At 37.8% G+C, this 21,434-nt stretch overlaps 1 protein-coding gene across 1 annotated transcript; it reads right to left on the minus strand.

Annotated features, from left to right (window-relative positions):
• Window positions 1-326: 326 nt before the first annotated feature.
• LOC140779090 (uncharacterized) lies at window positions 327-11,330 on the minus strand. The gene is made up of 4 exons (XM_073124052.1): window positions 10,685-11,330; window positions 2,458-2,560; window positions 1,749-1,939; window positions 327-888 (listed from the first exon to the last, which is right to left on the minus strand). Exons 1-4 carry the CDS (start codon window positions 11,302-11,304, stop codon window positions 633-635), a joined length of 1,170 nt encoding a protein of 389 aa, XP_072980153.1. The 5' UTR covers window positions 11,305-11,330; the 3' UTR covers window positions 327-632.
• Window positions 11,331-21,434: the final 10,104 nt, after the last annotated feature.

Raw genomic sequence — 21,434 nt, forward strand, 5'->3', positions numbered from 1 at the left:
TATCCAATAACTAGAAACTAAGTGTACCACTTTGTGAAGACGACAAGCACACAAAAGGGTGTCAAGAATAGAAAGTTACCGGAAATCTTGTAGCATGCTGCATCTGACTAGATGAATAAATTTTCAAAGTAAATATTATCTGCTGCAGCAAACAATACATGAATTTCTAATACTGAAATTGATAATCAGCACATACAACAAATCAACACCGAGAATTCTAATGATACTAGTTCCATCATTGATTATTTAAATAATACACAACTTTAGCTAATTGACCCAATAATTAAAGCACTGACAAAAGCTTACAGTGGCTGCCAATCATCATATTCTTGAAGAAACACATAAATTGCATTTACTCTTGCGAAATGGATACCGTTCCTTTACATGGGTCCCAAAGAGGAAAAAAATGAGAAAGATAAGAGCCAAAGAAGGAAAAACAAGAATAACAAATCAGGCAGCAGTAGGCTACTAATCAATATCTGCTAAGACGAAAGAACTAGTTCTTTAAGGCCCATGCTTATTTTTTGGCAAGTGAAATTTAGAAATGAAACAAAGTAAGCAGATTTGACCTAAATGTTAGATCAACTGTTGCAAAGAAACAAAATTTTACAAATGCACGCTAGCAAGGCAGATCAAACTGTTGCACCACAAGTTTCTATAAACTCGTAAACTTTGTTTGAGTACAAACGAGGATAACTCCTGAAATGGTCCACATGCGGGGATGAACCAAAATCATATGCATAAACATTTATAGCCAATGTCCTCTGCTCCTGGATAAAGTTCTCTACAAGGTTGACTGGTATTACCTTATCAGCTGAGCTGTAAAGATAAAGCTGTGGACAGGAGGGTTGGTTCCTTGAAAGAAAGGATATCACCTTGCTCAGCCTCCTGTAAAGAAATAAAAAGATTTACTATTAATTAGGAATTATGAGGCACGGATACAGATATAAAATACAGGGGTACAAGATATACGGATATAGGGATACAACAAATTCTTAATGTTAGGATACGGATACACCAAAATATTATAATAGAAACTGATATGAAACTCAAAATATTAGTGAAATATTGAACATAATTCAATGATTAATCTATAACTAATTTGGATCTTTAAATAGCTTTCAAGTTATATGTCTAATTAATTATCAAGTAAATAAAGCTTTATAATTTCTTAAGACAATGGTATATACATATAAAGTATATCTTTTATATCATTTGTTAGCAAAAAAGAAAAGATTGGATGATTAAGAAATGTATCGAAGCCATATCAAGTAATATCAGAGCCGTATCCCACCATATCAGAGCTGTATCGACGCCGTATCGAACTCATATCAGTACAATATCAGAGCTGTATAGGAAAATTAAACTTAACTTTTTTAATTCGAATACTCCAGCCGTATCTAGTATGTATCGGGCCATATCATGGTCCAATACATATCAAATATTAGGAGAAAACAAAGTATCCATACCTTATAGATTAGGAAGAGGTTCATTTCATTTATAATAATTTGCAAAATAATCTGTAACAGCACAATTCAGGCATTTGCCGCTAGAGGTGTTCTTGCAAGAAAATGCATTGCTACCATCAGTTCATATAGGAAGTCAGCAATGAATCTATCTTGGTATACCACCAAAGACAAGAGTTTATGCAATTAATATGGACATCTAAAAAAATTTAGAAAGGGGAACAATTAAGAATACCGTACATGCAGTCACAAAACACAACTTTCAGTAATAAAACGACTTACTGTTTTACGTTGGGTAGCATCAGGAATATCTCAAAAAAATTTCGTAGAATTGAAATGACAATGATTTCCAACAATGAGGGTGTGATTCTTTTTGTGTCCAATCCATTGGATCCCTCAAATGATTCAGCTGAAGAGTATGTCAAAGAACTGCGCTTCTTCAGGAAGGCAGCACAAAATCCTGCAGCCCAGACCTAGGACATGGAGTGTTCACTAGCAAATTAGACCATAGAACCAACTGAAGCAATTTGAAGAGCCTACAATTAAGAACAATGACCCAATCCTAATAAGGTCTTGGAACAAAACATGATAGCACAAAAAAAAAGTGAAGATTTTCCTTTTTCTAAAGATTAGGCAACACTAGCAAAGAAGATTAGGCAACAGTAGAAAGTGCCCAGAAAATTTAATAAGGGACTTACACCATAGTGACACCAGCTAATAGTTGATTCCATAATTGATGCAGATTAAAGTATTAGCCCTTACTAATTACTAACCATAGAGGACACCTATTAACAAATAATAAAAAATTAAGTCTTCCCCTTGTCCTGCCAGCCTGCCACTTGATTAGCAGAGTTTCTATTCAACAATGTCAAACACCTAAAATATTTATTTAAAACACACTTCCAGTTTAAAATGGTGTAGAATTATGGGTTTCTGCAGTCAATACTTAAGAAATCTGCAAACCATGGGTGATCAGAAGTATAATTCAAACCTGAGGATTTATCTCTGCAGCAGGTCCAGAGTCAATAATACATCCTTTGATCTTCTCAATAATATCAACCCTTGATTGGAGGTTCTCAAGTATGACACCATAACTAAAAGACCAACCACAAAAGAAGGATATTTTAGCTAAGCTTTGAAGAACTGTTGAGAACGAAGGTCTAGAACTGACAAGAAAAGTAAAAGTTTAACAGCCTAAGAGGAAAAGGCTCATCAGCCTCAATCTTTTATATACAATCTGTTGTAGGTACTAGGTTTAGAAAATTTGATCAATATGTACAACCAAATGTGGAAAAATAAATTTTAGCACATTCAAGAATTGGAGTGCTAGAGGAATAGGGCGTACCAACCTTGGCTTGACACAACATGTATTGCAACACATGCCATGTCGAGCTACTAGCACACTGGATGGTCTCAATATGCCCAAAAAAGAACCATTTAGAACAATTTTGCTACCACCAGACCATCTAGGATGTCATCCAGTGGAACTGGAAACTTGTATTTCATACTATATTGTTGATACCTCTGTTATGAGCAAACATCCACTAACTCTATCCTTATTTGGGTTAGCAAAGCTTGTATGACATGAAATCATGCTATCACTGATGAAACCATTTCTTATCTGAAAAAAAAACCCATTCTTAGCAACTTGTTGTCCTATTCCTAAAGGATGTCAAGTTCCATGGGTTCAAGTAGTGTGAAACTTTGGGCCTTGTTTATTTTGAGGCTAAGCTCCGAACTCGATTAGTTAGTTTTATTTCTTAATCTTAATTTTTTAGAGAGTAAACTCGATTAAATAAGAAAAAAAATAAAAATATGTTTGGGTACTGAATCAGTTTAGGAGTCTCTAAACCAATTCAGAAAGGGTCTATAATTAAACCAATTGTGTGTCAATACTCCCCGTAAAAAAAAATCCTATTGGTACCTAACATAAGAACTTGAAACTATGATAGAAATGACTTGCATTAATGAATCATTTATGCTACTATACTATCTCTTTAGATGTCACGACCCGTAATAGGAATCATGACCGGCCATGCATCTCAATATACTTAAGATATACAAAGCCTTATCAATACTTTCTACGTGTACAATGGCAAAATAAATAAATAAAATGAAAATGTGCTTTATTAAAATTTTTAAAACTAATTGCAATAAAAATAAAACAATAGTAATGTTTTTGAGTCTCTAAACCAAATAAATAAAACTTCTAATCTAAAGCACAAAACCTAAAAGAGCGGAAAAGTAAATAGATGAATCCTAAGTGGAGGTGGAGTCCAGGTACATCTCGCTCAGTCGCTCCGCTGACTATTACCTGAGATAAATAAATAATTGTAAAAAAAATAGAATCCATGAGCCAACAACTATAGCTCAGTGAGTGAAATCCACTCGAAAACCAAATAAAATTCTACCTTACATTAATGCGAAAAAAGATTAAACTAACAGCAACAATATCCATAATAATTTACAATAAGCATGCTCTTTAAATAATAACAATGATAACAATAGAGAGTCACAACTTGTAACCTTGCACGGTTTCAACATGTTAATATCTTTTCAATATTTATGCTGTCATATGTCTCAATGGGTCTAAATCCTGTGGATTCACATCAACTAGAAGTCACCTCGAGATGACGCTCGAGACTTTTCTTCATAGCTGATCCGGTTAGGGTCATCAAAAGGTATTACCCTGTGATCAACACACTGTCTTTTCCTAACCGTTGAGAGAAGTTAGAGTCACCTATAAAATTTTCTCATTCATCCTAGGACTGTTTCCTAACCCCGCCAGAGTCACCTAAGAAAGTCACCCCAGTGATCTAATTTAGGACTTTCCCTTGGACTTCCAGATAGATTTGAGTCACTATAGAAAATCGCAAACGAATTATACCGAGACTGTTCTCTAAGTCGTCCCAATACTAGTCTCATTTTTCTTTTTACAAATTTCAATATTTGCACGAAGTATGGTGATGCACTGAATATAATGATTAAATGCACACAGAAAATATAACAATTAAATTTTTGCATGTAAGAGTAAAATAAATAATTTGCACATAGATAATTTACATGGTCTGACAAAAATATGAAATATAATAAAATAAATATGTGAGTGAACCCACTCACCTGAGTCTAGGCAAGGCAACCGAAATCTCAAATCTCTAGCTCACATGCTAAAAAAAATCACCACCTTTAATAATAAATAACAATAATATTTTTAATTAAAACAAATATTAAAATCTTTCTACAATTTAACCCAAAAATAATTAATTTGGGCTAAAATAAGCCCAAATCAGTTGGGCTGGGCTGTAGTTGGCCCGCAGCCCACCCAACTATCACCTAAATGGATTGGGCCAAGGCCCAATCCAATTAGCTAATGGAACCGGATCTTCAAAATCTTCTTGGACCAGTTTGTTGTGATATTCATTGACGATATATTGATCTATTCCAAGAGCAAAGAAAAGCATGAGGAACATCTGAGGACAATACTTCAAACTTTTCGTGAGGAAAAGCTTTATGCAAAGTTTAAGAAGTGCGAGTTTTGGTTAGATGAGGTGACTTTCTTAGGACATATAATCAGCAAGGATGGAGTAAAGGTGGATCAAAAGAAGATCGAGACTGTTAGCAAATGGCCGAGGCCTACTTCAGTATCTGAAGTACACAGTTTCCTTAGATTGGCGGGCTACTATAGAAGGTTTGTGGAGGGATTTTCACGGATTGCCTTGCCACTTACCTCACCTCACCAAAAAGGGGGTGAAATTTGAGTGGTCAGATGATTGTGAAAATAGCTTCCAAGTGCTCAAGCAGAGATTAATTTCAGCTCCTATCCTATCACTTTCGATAGAGGGCGGTAACTTTGTAATTTACAGTGATGCATCCCGACAGGGTCTCGGTTGTGTTTTGATGCAGCATGGAAAGGTGATAGCATATGCATCTAGACAACTTAAGATTCATGAGAAGAACTATCCTACTCATGATCTTGAGTTGGCTGCAGTGGTTTTTGCACTAAAGATTTAGCGTCACTACCTTTATGGAGAATCTTGTGAAATTTTCACTGATCACAAGAGCCTCAAGTATATTTTCACTCAGAAAGAACTTAATTTGAGGCAGCGCAGGTGGCTAGAATTAATCAAAGATTATGATGTTAGTATCAATTACCATCCTAGGAAGGCAAATGTGGTAGCCGATGCTTTGAGCAGAAAATCATCAGAGGGGCACTTATCAGCACTTACTTGTCAGCAGTGCATTATTGAAGAATTCAAATGCTTGAAGACTGAAGTAACATCAAATCCAGAGAGAGTAGCTATTTGCAGCCGGCTAGTGGTCAAACCTACACTTTTAGATCGCATCCTGGCTGCTCAATTAGAGGATGCCAACCTCAAGATCTTGGAAAGATTAGAAAAAGGAGAAGCTCCTGGCTATTCGAGATCAGATGAAAGACTAGTCAAGTACCAGAATCGAGTCTGTGTCCCAGCCAGTAAGGAATTAAAGAATGAAATTATGTCAGAAGCTCACAGTTTAAGATTCAGTATCCACCCAAGCAGCACAAAAATTTATAGAGATTTGCGAGAAAACTTCTGGTGGAATGGCATGAAAAAGGACATAGCTAACTTTGTGGCTAGATGTCTCACTTGTCAGCAAGTTAAAGTTGAACACCAAAAGCCTGCAGGAATGTCACAGCCTTCGCCTTTATCGGAATGGAAGTGGGTTCACTCACATATTTATTTTATTATATTTCGTATCTTGCCAGACCATGTAAATTCTCTATGTGCAAATTATTTATTTCACCCTTACGTGTAAAAATTTAATTGTTGCAATTTTTATGTGTAAATCTATTTATTTCATCCGTACGTGTGAAAATTTAATTGTTATATTTTCTGTGCATTTAATTATTATATTCAGTGCATCACCATACTTTGTGCAAATATTAAAATTTGTGAAAAGAAAAATAAGACTAGTATTGGTACGACTTAGAGAACAGTCCAGATATAAATCGTTTGCGATTTTCCGTGGTGACTCAAGCCTATCTGAAAGTCCAGGGAAAAGTCCTAAATTAGATCACTGCGGTGACTTTCTTAGGTGACTCTAGCGGGGTTAAGGAACAGTCCTAGGATGAATGAGAAAAATTTTCTAAGTGACTCTAACTTCTCTCAACAGTTAGAGGAAGATACAGAGTGTGTTGATTACAGGGTGATAACCTCTGATGACCCTAACCGGATTACTATGAAGAAAAGTCCCGAGCGTCATCTCGAGGTGACTTTTAGTTGATGTAGATCCACAGGGTTTAGATCCATTAAGACATATGACAGCATAAATATTGAAAAGATATTGAATATATGTTGAAACCGTGCAAGATTACAAATTGTGACATCACTCTATTGTTATCATTGTTATTATTTAGAGAGCATGCCTATTGCATATCGTTATGGAAATTGTTGTTTTTAGTTTAATTTATTCAACATTAATATGATTTAAAATTTATTTGTTTTTCGAGTGGATTCCACTCACTGAGCTATAGTTGTTGGCTCATGGGTTCTATTGTTTTTTTTTCTTGTATTTGTTTATCTATTTCAAGTAATAATCAGCGGGGCGACTGAGCGAGATGTACCCGGACTCCACCTCCACTTACGATTCACCTATTTACTCTTCCGCTCTTTTAGATTTTATGCTTTAGATTAAAAGTTTTATTCATTTAGTTTAGAGACTTAAAAACATTAACATTGTTTTATCTTTATTGCAATTAGTTTTAAAATTTAATAAAACATATTTTTATTTTATTTATTTATTTTGCACAACGTACACGTAGAGAGTATTAATAAGGCTTGGTGCATCTCAAGTATATTGAGATGCATGGCCGGTCATGATTCCTATTTTGGATCGTGACATTAGATGATAAGGGCATATTAAGAAAGTATTCTTCTTTTCTTGCAAATCTGAAGGATGAAATTCATGTTTCATAGAAGCAAGGATAACTTTATGTAATCTTTTTAGAATATATACTATGTTTGTCTGTTTGTGCCATGTTTAAGTCAAATAAATATCCACATCCAAGTCAACCACATCACATATCCACCACATCACATAATAACTCCTCCTTGTAGTTCTTACTGATGGAATAAGGTACAAAGCATTGTTCTGTTACTTAGAGATTCAACAATATCTCTACTCCAACCAACATCATATGCAGAGGGATGCTTCTACACTTCAAGTTGTAATTTTATGACAGTAATTTTGGATATAATGATTTCAACAATAACCCATCATGATTGGATCACAAAAACAGTGATGAACACAATGATGATACAATTAGTTAGGATCTTTTCTTATTGTATTAAGTATTTATTTTTATTAAAATAAAATTCCTATAGGTCGCGTTCGAACGCTCTTATGAACACCTGTGTCGCGTTCGCAAATCCAGAGAAGGGCTTTTTTTAGTGCGTTCGAACGCGATCAGGCACGTTCGAACGCAATCGACGAGAATTCTCTAGAATCAGAGTTTCATATTGCTTTAGGACTTATTGGCTAGCCTCTATAAATATGTGGATGACGACCAACTTCATTATGAAATTGGATTCTTGATTTCTTGCCTCCTATCTTCTCTCTAGACTCCTCCTTCCTCCCTCTTCACCATCCTTCCACCTCTACCGTTGGTAAGGTTTCTCCTCGCTTCTAATCTTCCTCGTCTGTCAAGTCACTCCTCTTCTTTGGGATCTCGACCACTTCATTCCCTTCGTCTACTTCCCTTAATCACTTCTACAATCCACACTCATCTCCATACCCATCCATAATCCTAACATCCACTCCACCCGTCACCACCACCATCACCCACGTTATTCCGTGTTTTCGTCCCTGCTACAGTTCGAATCTACGAAGGGCGTAAATACAAAAGTTGTAAATTAGGAAGTTACGAATCCAACCCAATCGGTTTCGTAATTTTCTGACTACCGGAGAATATCTGACGAATATTTTCCCACGGTTGCACGGATTGCTTTCTGCAATAAATTCAGATCTTAAGGAATTATTCCGTAGCCGATCTTTTGGTTCTAGAACCTATCAATTTGGTATCAGAGCCTATCAATTTGGTATTAGAGCCCATCAAATGACTTTAAAACATTATGCGTACAAACAATCTCCTTCTATGTTGTGTGTTGTAAAAGCAGTGCAACCAGTGAAACACACTCATCCTCATGAATCATATCACTTGGTCCTCTTCTTCAAGGTCTTCAAATTTCTTCTACTCCTTCAAGGTTGATTGCTTGCCTTCAGGGCCAATGATTCAAAGTTTAGAGCAGCGTCCCACTTGTCCATATGATTACACTTATCACCTCAAGGCGGCACTAAGAGTTGTCTTTCACATTAAATGGTTCATCACTTTTTTTTTCACTTTTGGTTCATTTTGCCCATGCTTCTTTTCCGAATTCTAAAGAAAGTCTGTATGCTTGGCTGCAATAAATTTTGTACCATAGATGTAACCAACTGACCTCATTGATGCTTGATTCTTTTATCCCACATCGACTTAGTTGCAACTCAACTCGCAAAGTCAGTTGGATGCCATCTTGCAATTTATGATCAGTTTAGGACAACAGTATCTTGTATGTCTATAAACAGTCTTAAATAAATATTGGTACCAATTGTCTCTGCTTTTCAGGTAAATCACTGCAAACAGATAATCAATGGAATTCAGGGACATACTCATAAATAAATCTCATACCTTAATATCTTCTCAAATATTTGTTCTAAAAATATATTTGATCATGTTTTGGAGGATGAAACTATTCTTTCATCAACTATTTCATTCGATGTCATGTTCTAACTTCCTTTTATCATATAGCATAATTGATAGTTATGATTGCTTCTACAACAAAACCTAGAAATCAATCACTTATCCCATTTGAGTACCTCTACAGGATAGACCTCAACAGAAAATTGTTGAGTAAGGGCAACAAATGATTGAGCTTAGTAGTTCCATATACTTGAAGACCACCTTGTTCAACCAGACAAGGAAGCCATCTATCATCTATGCCTAACTAGCTAATGAAAGAGGAAAGATTTATCTTCAAGCAGTATTTATTATATGGAACCACATATCTGTAGTTATGGAACAAAATCATCCCCTTTATCTCTTAATTAGTTGAATGGCCTTCATAAACGAGACAGTTTGCTACATGCACAGAGTTGTTCCTTATAAGTCTAATAGTCTTTCCCACTATCAGCTTGGTGTATTATTCTTGGTTACCGATGGATGATTCTTGTTAAAAATTTAATCAGACAACAATTCATCGATATTTAGTTGTTATTGTTATTTCATAAACTCATCTTACAAATCATCAAACCCATGATCACCATTAGAAGGGATACTTTGCTCTGATCCATGATGCTTTGGGACATGGAATCCTCCCTCCGACACCTTTTAATTCAGAAACATAAATGCAAAGAACCAGATCTAATTTCTAGCATTAGAGGAAAAGAAAAGAAATCTAATATCATTCTAGAAGCAGAACTCTTGAATCCACAAGAGAAAAATGATGAAAATTAAGAGGATTTATTTGTCATTTATCAAAACTAGTTGTCCTCCAGTGATGATACATGCCCTTACTTACATTAGAATACTCCTCATCCTAATAGAAAAGCTCTTACCGACATCCACAATCAGTGAAGCAAGCCAACAGGTAAAAAGTAATGATCTACATTCTTCGTAATTTTGAAAATTGTAACTAGCCATTTCTTGCACCAAGGAGGATAATTTATAAGCTTCTGCTTATCAGAGAATAGTAATCAAACAACCCAACTCTGCTGTTAATAAATCCTGGTCAAGATGGAGTTATCGCCATCTCATTATCCAACCTCCTGGGTCCAATGAAAGGTAAAGAGTCCTTAATAAGATACTATGTAAGCCCATTTAACAAAATATACTCCACGTTTATTCTACCACTCAATCAAAAACTCTTAATTAAACACCAACGAAAGGTAAAGACCCTCCTTTACCCATCATCGGCCTTTTCCTCATTCATTTACCAAAAGAGGCTCAGTATTTTGAGTAATATATGCTTCGTAGTGCTCTATAGCCAGCAAAAACAGTTATTTCCAGACCAAACAATCCCTTATTAACCAAATCCATGCATGCCATCATTCTACCCATTTCTTTCCCACCCCTCATATCAAAGTCACAGTATTATGTAAGAAAACTCATAAAAGACGCAGGAGAACACAAACAAAGCACCTACGTGAGCCACCCAGTGTTGCTAAAGGTGTGGAAGATCAAATTCCGCTCCCTCCCATCACCCTCCTTCTCGGCGCACCACTCTGCCAGATCCTGCGCAAATCTCCCAATCTTATCCTCAATCCTCCTCCCAAAATCAAACCCGACGAGGCCCCCCATCGGCACGACAAACCGGACCGATCGAATCCCTCTTGCATTGTACATCTCTGCGTACTTTTTCAAGTGCTTCTGCTCCGCTCCCAGCCATCCGAGCAAAACCACCGTCAATATCGCGCCTTTATCGCCGCAAAACCCTAAGTTTGCGGCTCCCGAGCCCTCCGGGACCCGATCCCACTGCGCGAACTCCTCATTTGGATTGGAGGAGAAGGAATGAATAGATTCTTGGGGAATATAAGAGAGGAAGAGGGGGGATATGGGAAAAGCGAGATGGGTTTTGAAAGGGAAGGGAGAAGAGGGGAAGGAGGCGGATCGGAAGCTGGATTTGTGGAGAGATGGAGATTTTAGAGATCCTCGATTAAGTTTTCGGATGGGAATTGCCGAAAGGAGTCGAGAGGAGGGAGAGAGGTGGAGGCGGCGGCCGTGGAGGACGGCGGTGGAACTAAGGAGCCGGACGGAGGCTTCCATTGCTCGGCTTAGAAGAAAGATTTACACATTTTAGTAGTTGGTGTTGTTTCTAAAAGTAGAAGATAGTATATAATGACAATAATACCCCTTAAAGTGCAAGTTTATATGTGTAATAATCGGACATGGCCATTTTAGAGACAATTGATGAATTGATTAACTACCGTCCAAAATGAAAGCGTTATAGTTTTGGCCAATTTGGCATAAAATTACTTAGCCTCTTAAAACTTTTACATCAATCAACTCTGTATGTATACAGTATACTAATTACAAAAATGAAAGCGTTATAGTTTTCATCCAAATCAATAGTCTTTGTTTAAAAGAAACAGAACTCAACAGTCTCAATGCCTTTTAACTTCCAAAAATAGTTGACTAACTATATTGCCACCATTCTTTTTAACTTTTATGGACTAAAATAACTCTCTATCATCAATATAAACTAAGAAATAAGTTGAAATTCACCTCTAACCAACCATCGCTACCTTCTTCTTCCCTCCCTCTCTTTCTTTTCTTTTCTTTTTCCCTCTTTCCTCCACCAGCAACCCACTTTTCCCTTCTTCTTCTTGCCGCGCCGAGGTAACCCTGGAGCTTGTCGACCCCATGGCTTAGCACCACCAATAAGTTTTCCTCAAGCTTGTAAACATACTTTAATTTTAATTCATTCTTTAGTTTTTTCCCCCTTTATTTTTTCCTCCTCTCAGTCTCGTCAGGTGATCGATCAGTTAGCATCCTTGTGCCTCCCCGCATTCCGTTGGTGCCCTTTGTGGACTATCCCATGCCCTAGTAGAGGCTACACATAGTAATCTCCCCTCATCGACTTTTGGGTCATTTGTCAGCCATCCCTGTCGGCATACCTTCCTTGACCGGTTAGAAACTTTCCTCTTCGTGAGGTGAAGCTTTCGGTGTCACCCTTCGATGCTCTTATGGCGCGATGAGTTATAATGTCAACCTCAATGGCCACAGGATCTTCCTCGCCATCGATGCCCTGGCCGATCAACCCTCAGAGTGTGCGAACTTCCCTCGACCTCCCTATCCTTCTAGCTTGGTTTTACCATTTGTCTTCAAGGTGGCTTGTCAGTTCACTCCCATCGTCGCCATCAAACTTTCTCCCTCCAAGTTGATCGTGCTTCGTCTCCAATTAGTACCTCGTGTGCCTTTTCCCTCGGCTAGAGAAAGGGGCCAGCGAGTGTGTGGCCTGACTATCGACCGTGGCAATCGTCGGTAGCCACCTCTTTTCTTCTTCTCGATTAGCTTCTATCGAGGATGAGGAATAAGGGGGGTTGGGGTGTGGTTGAGATGGGCTGCCTAGACTAGCTCAGTCATGAGGTGGGCTATGGCCTAGCCTAAGTTGCTGTTGGGTTGGAGCCAAAGTTTGTGGCTTGGGGCTACATCCCAACCTAGCTTTATAGTAGGTTAGGCCACAATCCAACCCATGTGTGTGGTAGCTTGGTGTAACAACCAGAAAAAAAAAGGGCACACACGTGCGCCGACTTAAGGGCACGCACGTGCGCCCCTTTCTATCTTTCTTCCCTCTCTCTTTCTTCTTCTCCTTCCTTCTTTTCTTCTTTCTTTCTTTCTTCCTTCTCCCCGCCAGCTCACTCTCCTTCTCTTCCTTTCCCATTGCGCCTGAGTGCCGCCAAAATTGCCGACCCCGTGGATCAAAACGTCGAAGCTGCCTACTCTCTTAATAAGTTAGATTTAAAATTAATTAATTATTTTGGGTTTTTTTCTCTAAAAATTCCTCTCTCAGTCTCACCGTGATCCAGTCGGCCGACGGCTTCCTGCCTTGCCACGCCGGTCCGATGAGCTCCTCCTCTTCATGAGGATGCCGCCGATGGCGCCCTTGCGGCCTATGCCATTGGGTGGCCCCTCACCTTAGTCACTGGCCAAGGCGAGGTGGGTGCTCACCGTCGACCGCCTTTGGCGATTTGACTTCCCCTCAGCTGGCTTCAGCTAGCCAAGGGGAGCATGTCGGTGCGTTCCGCCGGTTGTCGACGACCGGGTTAGTCGGCAACCTGCCTTCCTCCTTCCTTTTGGTCAAGGGAGGAAGGAGAGGGTAGTCGGGCTAGGTGCGGCCTAGCCTGAGCGCCGGGATGGGTGCGGTCAGGCCGGGTGTGGCCCAACCCGGGGCCCACGTTCTCGGCCGGGCTGGGTGCGGCCCAGCCCGAGGCTTGCGTTCCCTAGCCCATGTGCTAGGTTGGGCTGGGTACAACCCAATCTGTGTGCTTGGGGTGGGCTAAGCTACTTGTAACCCAACCCACGTGTGTGGTGGGTTTGGGGCTGCAAGCAGCCTAGCCCAAGCATGGGCTATAGGCAGCGCAACCCAACTTGGGGGTGGGTTGGGCTGTACCCAACCCATGTGTTTTCTAGTTTATGGAAGGTTTAGGCCAATTCTTGGTGGGTTTATTTGGCTTTGTGCCGGCTAAATAGAGTGTTTACTTGCTAATTTGTCTCTTTAAATTATTAAATTATTATTTCATTATTTTTAATGCTGACAATCGTGAGGCTTAATTAATCAATATTTTTTAGCCGATAGTAGTGTTTACTATATTAATTATTTTATAAATAAATCTTAATGAGATAAACCATGGCTTGAGAGTGCCGTTATAATAACAAATATTAGGAACTAACTCCAACTAAATATGAACTTTTGCTAATTTAAATTTTGGCCTAATTCAAATTTATCAAAAGAGTCGATGGTCCGGTGTATCTGTATTAATTGCTCATATCGAAAATTTAATACAGATAAATATAAAAAAATGATATTAAGCAAGCTGCATTTCTTTTGACGAAGCTTATTAATTAAATATTGTCAAGGCTATCTCTCATAATTTTGATAATAGTGATTTGGGTGATAGTTTCAGAAGAATATTTTTATTATGTTTAATAACGCGTCAGACATTGGTAAAGCGGTGCCAGCTCTACGTGATTAATAAAGGCAGGAATTATGAGATAGACCTACCCAAGCCTATAGTGAACATCAGTAAGATTATTTAACTAATTAGTGATAGGATTATTGTGCTTATGCTTTTCTTATCGAGGTGGACTCCGTGCCCTATGATGATGATCTTATAGCGTAGTTGTAGCTAGTATCAAGAAAGCAGTTTAGACAAGTAAAACTTCTATAATCTAGAATAGTGTAGAGAATAAAATATCATACTTTATGAGATCATCACATTCATATCATGCATGAGCATATGTTCTTTTTACCGTTATTATTGCACGTTATGCATGGTAATTATGTTTTATGGTTTGGTAAGATTTCATATATTTTGATGTCTTCGCATACTTGTTGGGCATGATCATGTGTTTTGCATGCAAAAAACATGATAATGATGGGTGTTACATTATACTTGCTGTGTTTGATAGTATTATGCCACTTGCACACATGCACGATCATAAAAGAGGGCGACTGCTGCATCTCAATAGTACCTAACACTTCCACAGCCAAGGTCAGGGGCAAGAGATTTTCTTATACTTATATATATTAGGACCCATGCCTGAGGTCTTAGTTTGTTGATCCAGATAATCAAGCAATCATTTCGCCGGGCGATGGGGGATTTACTATCGTCGACGAGAGTTTGATAAAGTCTACTATACCAAATTGATAGGATTTGATACCAATGATAGGGCTACGGAACGATTCCTTCAATATCTGGATTTATTGTAGGAAGCAGTTCATGCAATTAAGGGAAAATATTTACCAAATATTCTCCTGTATTCAAAAAATTATGAAACTGAGTGGAATAGATATGTAACTCCCTGATCTACGATTTTCATATTTACACCCTTCACATATTCGAACGGAAACTAGGACGACAATATGATATAGTGCAAGTGATAGTGGTAGTGATGGGTGGAGTAGATGTTAGGGTTATAGATGATAATAGAGATGAGGGTGGATGGGTGATGTTTTTAAGTGATTAAGACGAAGGGAAAGAAGTGGTCAAGATCCCAAAAAAGAGAGAGGACTTGACAGACGAGGGAGATTAGAAGTTAGGAGAGACTTACCAATGGTAGAGGTGGTAGGTTGGTGAAGAGGGAGGATGGAGATTAGGATAGAGAGAATAGAGAGAAGATAGGAGGCAAGAAATCAATAATCCAATAGCATGATAATTTTGGCTACCATTCACACCTTTATAGAGGTTAGTCAACAAGCCAAAATATAATTATTAATCCTAATTCTAGAAGATTCTCGTCGATCACATTTAAACGTGCTCGATCACATTTGAATGCACAAAAGACGTTCTCTGTTGATGCGAACGCGATGTAGGCGTTCAAATGCTGCATTTAAACACACCTGACCACGTTCGAACGTGCATTTCACGTTCTCTGTATTTGCGAACCTGATGTAGGCGTTTACAAATACGTTCAAATGCTCCCCTTACTGCGTTCGAACACGACCTATAAAAATAGCAATAAAAAAATATCCTAACTAAATGTATTAGAGTCATACTCTTTAGGGTATTTAAGATAGAGAGAGAGAAAGGTAGGATGACGTAGACCTAGCGGTACCCGATGACGTAGGGTAATGGCGTCCATGAGTGACGGCCCATGATTTTCGCACGATGGTGCGATGATGTGGAGCTGAGGGTTTAGAAGGTAGTATCGATGTGCGATACTAACCTCTCTGATGGGCTTACGACTGAGATCCTTAGTTTGTGGTGGTGGACAATCGGTCATGCTATTCGTCGGGTGATGAGCTAGCAATTTTACCATTAGGGTCTACCCTCTTTTGAGGGTATGTGTGTGGTTGGGTGTAAAGATTGATGTGGCATTCCAGCGTAGCTCTGCATGAGCTTATGTTGCAGACTTGGTAGTCTAGGATGATGCATATTATGTGTGTAACGCCCCCGCCCGATATAGGCACGTGCATGCCCACACGCCCACATGGCACACGCCGCACACGACAGGTCGGGCAGGGCTCGTCACGCACAGATACTCTCCTATGCACATATAATCATGACATCATCAAATAAAACCTGCTAACCTATCTATGATCACACAATCTATCACCAAATAAATCATACTATTAACCAAATAAACCTGTTAATATAAAAATATCCAAGTCCACAATAATATATACTAGACTACTACATAATCTGGTAGGACCCACACAGGCCACAACAAACCATCAAGATACAACTAAACAACTGATACACGAATACACTATAATCTGACATGTACTATACAAATCATCATCTAATATAATAAAGTATAAATATAATAATTAACGATATAACTCGAGTTCTATACAAACTATCATCTATACCGTCTCGCATCTATAACTCACCTCATCATTGCTCTAAAATATTTTCTCAAGATATCTTAAGTTGCTATCACGTGCCACATATTTAAGAGGGTTAGAAAAGAAATAAAGAGAGTCATGAGCAAAAGGCTCACTGAATAGACTTTACCCCGAATCAGTGATATCAAACAAAGAGTAAATCATGTACTAGATAATATGAATTAGAAAGCAGTATGATGCCATGTATGAGCATGTATATATGTATCCTCAATGATATATATAAAAATAGAATCAATTCCCATGAATGAGCATATTATATCCTCAACCAAAAATATATCTCATGATGAAATTATAATATAACATCATCGAATATAACAACATATGATGTATAACAATCATGATCCAATAATACTAGTCACATTGATAATGATGCATAATGTATGCAAACCACTAGATAATCGTATATGTTAGAGGTAGATATAATTCACATATCTCTTACTATCACAATCATCCGTCTCAACTCTAAATATCATCCACCATGCTGGACTACAGCACTCGGCTCCAAACTCGATACTCATCATGCCACAAGCTCAAAGCATACCCTATCATACGCTAAGAGTTTTTTTGGAGATAAATCATACCCTGCCATACTCTAAGGGTATCTCAAAAGAAAGTAATTATACCCTTTCATACGCTAAGGGTATATCAATGATAGTTGTACCCTGTCATACGCTAAGAGTACAACCATCAGCCATCACCATACTCTACTATACGCTAAGATTATGTCTAGTACCAGTCCAAACCAGATACCTTTCCAGCCATCACATCACATACACAAGTGTTTTTATGATTTCCTATACATGATAGATCATATACATATATCCAGTACTGCAATAGATCATGCAACTTAGGAATTTAGATGGTAAAGAAGCCAAGAGAAAAATGATGTAATGTAAACTCCAACCATATATCTAACACATATATACTCCTGCTAGTCTATCACATGCACACTCATGTTAGAGATCATCTCGATATAAAATCATAACAATATAATCATCTCTAATCATCTCTATATATTATCAATGTATTCATATCCCAGATCAGCCTAATCAAATACATGATAAAATATGATTGACTGAAATTATCTCTAGATAAAGTCATATAATCATGCTGGAGGCCAAAACATGCATGTACATAATATATAATGTATCCTAATTTGAGAAAAGCGTCTAGAGGATAAGACTACCCACCTTCTAATCGGAAGACACCAACCACGCATCTCTTACGTCCGTTAGTTAACCGAGTAACACTCATCGCTAGTAAGGTCCATGGGGTCTCAAATAAGGGGTTCGGGATCTGAAAATATTTAAGAATTATGATGTTAGCCGTTTATTTAATTAGAATTAATTCAATTAAAATATAAAGGTTTATTAGGTTTAGAATCACTTCTTTTTATTTTTGATTACATAACTAGGTCTATATTATAGATACGATTCAAATACTATAATTATATTATTATCATAAAAATGTTAGTTATAACATAAGGAGAAGAGGTTTGTTTCCTTTTATAAAAAAGTATTTCTAAATATATAATTATAAAATAAAATAAAAAGCTAAATAACTATAAGTATTGACAAGGTCTAATTATAATTAGTTTTATAATTCATACACTATCTTGATTAATTAGGGACAATGCAGTCTTTACTCGATAAAATAATAAAGAAATAACTAAATAAGCCTAGTATTTTATTTGTTGCTAAATACTAATATATAATAAATTAATAAAATTATTTAAAATATATATTGTAAGAATATTAGAATATAAATCTAATAATTATAATTTACAAATCTATCTATTAATCTAATAGACATATAAATAAATAAATATAAGTATTACTTATATTTATACCTAAATAATCATTAATTATACAAATTATAATTAATAATAATCATATTGAAGAATATATATTGTTATTAAAATAATTAATGTCTAAATAATCTATTTACAATAATTAAGACAGAAATACCTAAATAAATAAATAATAAAATTTAAAAAAAAATAAGGGATTACTAGAACTAGTGCTGAGCTTGGCCCAGCACTACTACAGAAAAACAAGGAGAGAAGAAGCAGCTGAGGAAGAAGAAGAAGAAAGGAAGAAGAAAGAAGGAGAAGAAGAGAAGGGAAAAAGAGAAGAAAGAGAAGGGAGGGAAGTGCGGACCTGGGCCGACGGGGAGGGCACCAGCCACTGCTGGCTAGCTGGCGGCTCGGCTCCGACGAGCCTGAGCTCGGGGCAAGAAAAAGAGAGAGAGGGAGAGAGAGAGAGGAAGAAAAGGAAAGATGGGGGAATGAGGGATCTCACCAGCGGCGGCTTCGGGGAGGTGGCGGCAGGCCGACGTCGGCAACGACGAGAGGAAGGAGTGCGAGAGAGAGTAGAGAGAGAGTAGAGTGAGAGAGTGATCGAGAGAGAGATAGAGAGAGAGAGAGAGAAGGCGATGGAGGAGGGAGGCTCCGGCGGTCGCAGTCGGTTGGTTGCGACAATCGCAGCTGGGGCGCATGGCATTCCCCCCCCCCCCCCCCCCACACGCAAGCTGCTCACGCAGCTTGCATGGGCATGAGGACGGCCACACGTGGCAAAATTACATTTTTTTTATTTTTTATTTTTTATTTTTTTAAGGTCAGGTTATTACAATGTGGTGTGGTGTTGACATGACCTATGGGTAGAGCTTAGTGTGAGCTTGAGTTTGAAGGCTTGATTGTAATAACCAAAAAAAAAAAAAGAAAAGAAAAGAATAATAATAATAATATATAAATTGAAAAAAAAATAATAATAAAAATAAATAAAAGAGACAAAAAGAAAGAAATAAAATAAAATAAAAAAATATTGGCGTTGCATGGCACGAGCTCGTGCCATGCAACGTGGGCGTGTGTTGGGGGCGCCACGTGCGCCCACAACCGCCGGCCCGGCCAACCGGGCCGGACCAGCTAGCTGCGGCGGGCCCCGCCGCCGCCTTTCCCCCTCCTCCACCGCCTTCCCTCTCTCTCTTTATATATCTCTCTCTCTCTTTCTCTCTCACATATTCTCTCTCTCTCCCTCTCTCTCTCTCTTTTCTCACATATTTTCTTGCCGACGCCGGTCTACCACCGCCGTCGCTGCCGTCGCCGCCGCAGCACCACCCTCACCGCCTCTCTCTCTCTCTTTTGATCTCTCTCTCTCTCGAACCCTCTCTTTCTCTCCTTCCCTTGCCGACGCCAGCCTACCGCCGCCGTCGCCGTCGTCGCCGCCGCACCACCTTCTCCTTCTCTAACTCCCTCGTTCTCTCTCTACCCTTCTCTCTTTCTCTCTCTCTAGCACCGCTCTCTTTCTCTCCTCGCCGACGGCTTCTCGTTGTCGCCGTCGTCGCCGCCGCACCACCTTCTCTCTCTCTTACCCTCCTCTCTCTCTCTCTCTCTCTCTCTCTCTCTCTCTCTCTCTCTCTTGAGCTCTCTCCCTTCTCTTATCAACGCCAGCCGCCGCTGTCGCCGTCGCCGTCGCCACCGCCGCAGCCTAGGTGAGCCTCCCTTCCTTCTCCTTCTCTTCTTCTTCTTCTTTCTTCTTTCTTCTTTCTTTCTTTCTCTTCTCCTTCCTCTCTTCTTCTTCTCCATTCTTGGCCTCCTCCTCCTCTTGTTGTGTAGCAGACAGTGTTGGAAGAGGACTATTATTATTATTATTTTATATAATTACTTCCTAATGATAAGTAACATAGTCTATTTAGATAATTAATTATTTTGATAATTTATAACTAATATAATTTTACTAAGCATTTTAGTATAATAATTTATTAATTACAATTATAAATATTGCCTATAAATTTATTTAGAGTTTTAGTTATTATTTATTAGTGAATATATGTAGTCTTATATTTATATTTAACTTATATTATATATGTCTATTTTTAGTATATTAGTATTGTCTAATAGTTTGTATAAAATGGAATACTAGAATTGCAGATTATTTTTGTATAATAGGATAATGATTATTTTATGTATAATCTAGGATTAGTTAAATAAGAGTAAGTATTACAAAATAACTAGTAATAATATTATTCTATAATTATTTTTTTATTAAATCATATATATAGACGTCTTGGTTATTTATAAAAAGGAGATAAATTACTATATACTTATTTTCTATAATTACCAAATTAGGATTTTATTAAATAAATATAAATAGCATATTAATATTGCCATAATTAAATTTATCCTATAAATCTAATCAATATTAAACCTAATAAAATATCATATTTTACTCGAACGAATTATAATCAGATAAACAACTAACTTTATGTTACTTAAACATTTTCAGACTCTGAACCCCCGTTATTTGAGACCCTGAGGATCTCACCAGCGTCGAGTGGCAGTTGATTGATGGACCCGAGGGATACGTGTGTTGAGTCTTCTGATAAGATGTGAGTAGTCTTATCCCCTAGATCCCTTTCTCAAATTAGGATTTATTATATATTATGTACATGCATGTTTTGGCCTCCAGCATGATTATATGACTTTATATAGAGATGATTTCAGTCGAGCATATATTTTATCATGCATTTGATTAGACTGATCTGGGATATGAGTACATTGGTGATATATAGAGATGATTGGAGATGATTATGCTATTATGGTTTTATGTCGGGATGATCTCTATCATGAGTATGCATGTGATAGATTAGCATGAGTATGCATGTGTTAGATACATGGTTGGAGTTTGCATTACATCATTTTTCTCTCGGTTTCTTTACCACCTAAATTCCTGAGTTGTATGATCTGTTGTCGTACTGGATATATGCATATGATTTATCATGTATAGGAAATCATAAAAGTACATGTGTATGTGATGTGATGTGATGT

Source organism: Typha angustifolia, chromosome 15 (genome assembly GCF_048772165.1).
Source record: "Typha angustifolia cultivar Huaian chromosome 15, ASM4877216v1, whole genome shotgun sequence".
Lineage (NCBI taxonomy): Eukaryota > Viridiplantae > Streptophyta > Magnoliopsida > Poales > Typhaceae > Typha > Typha angustifolia.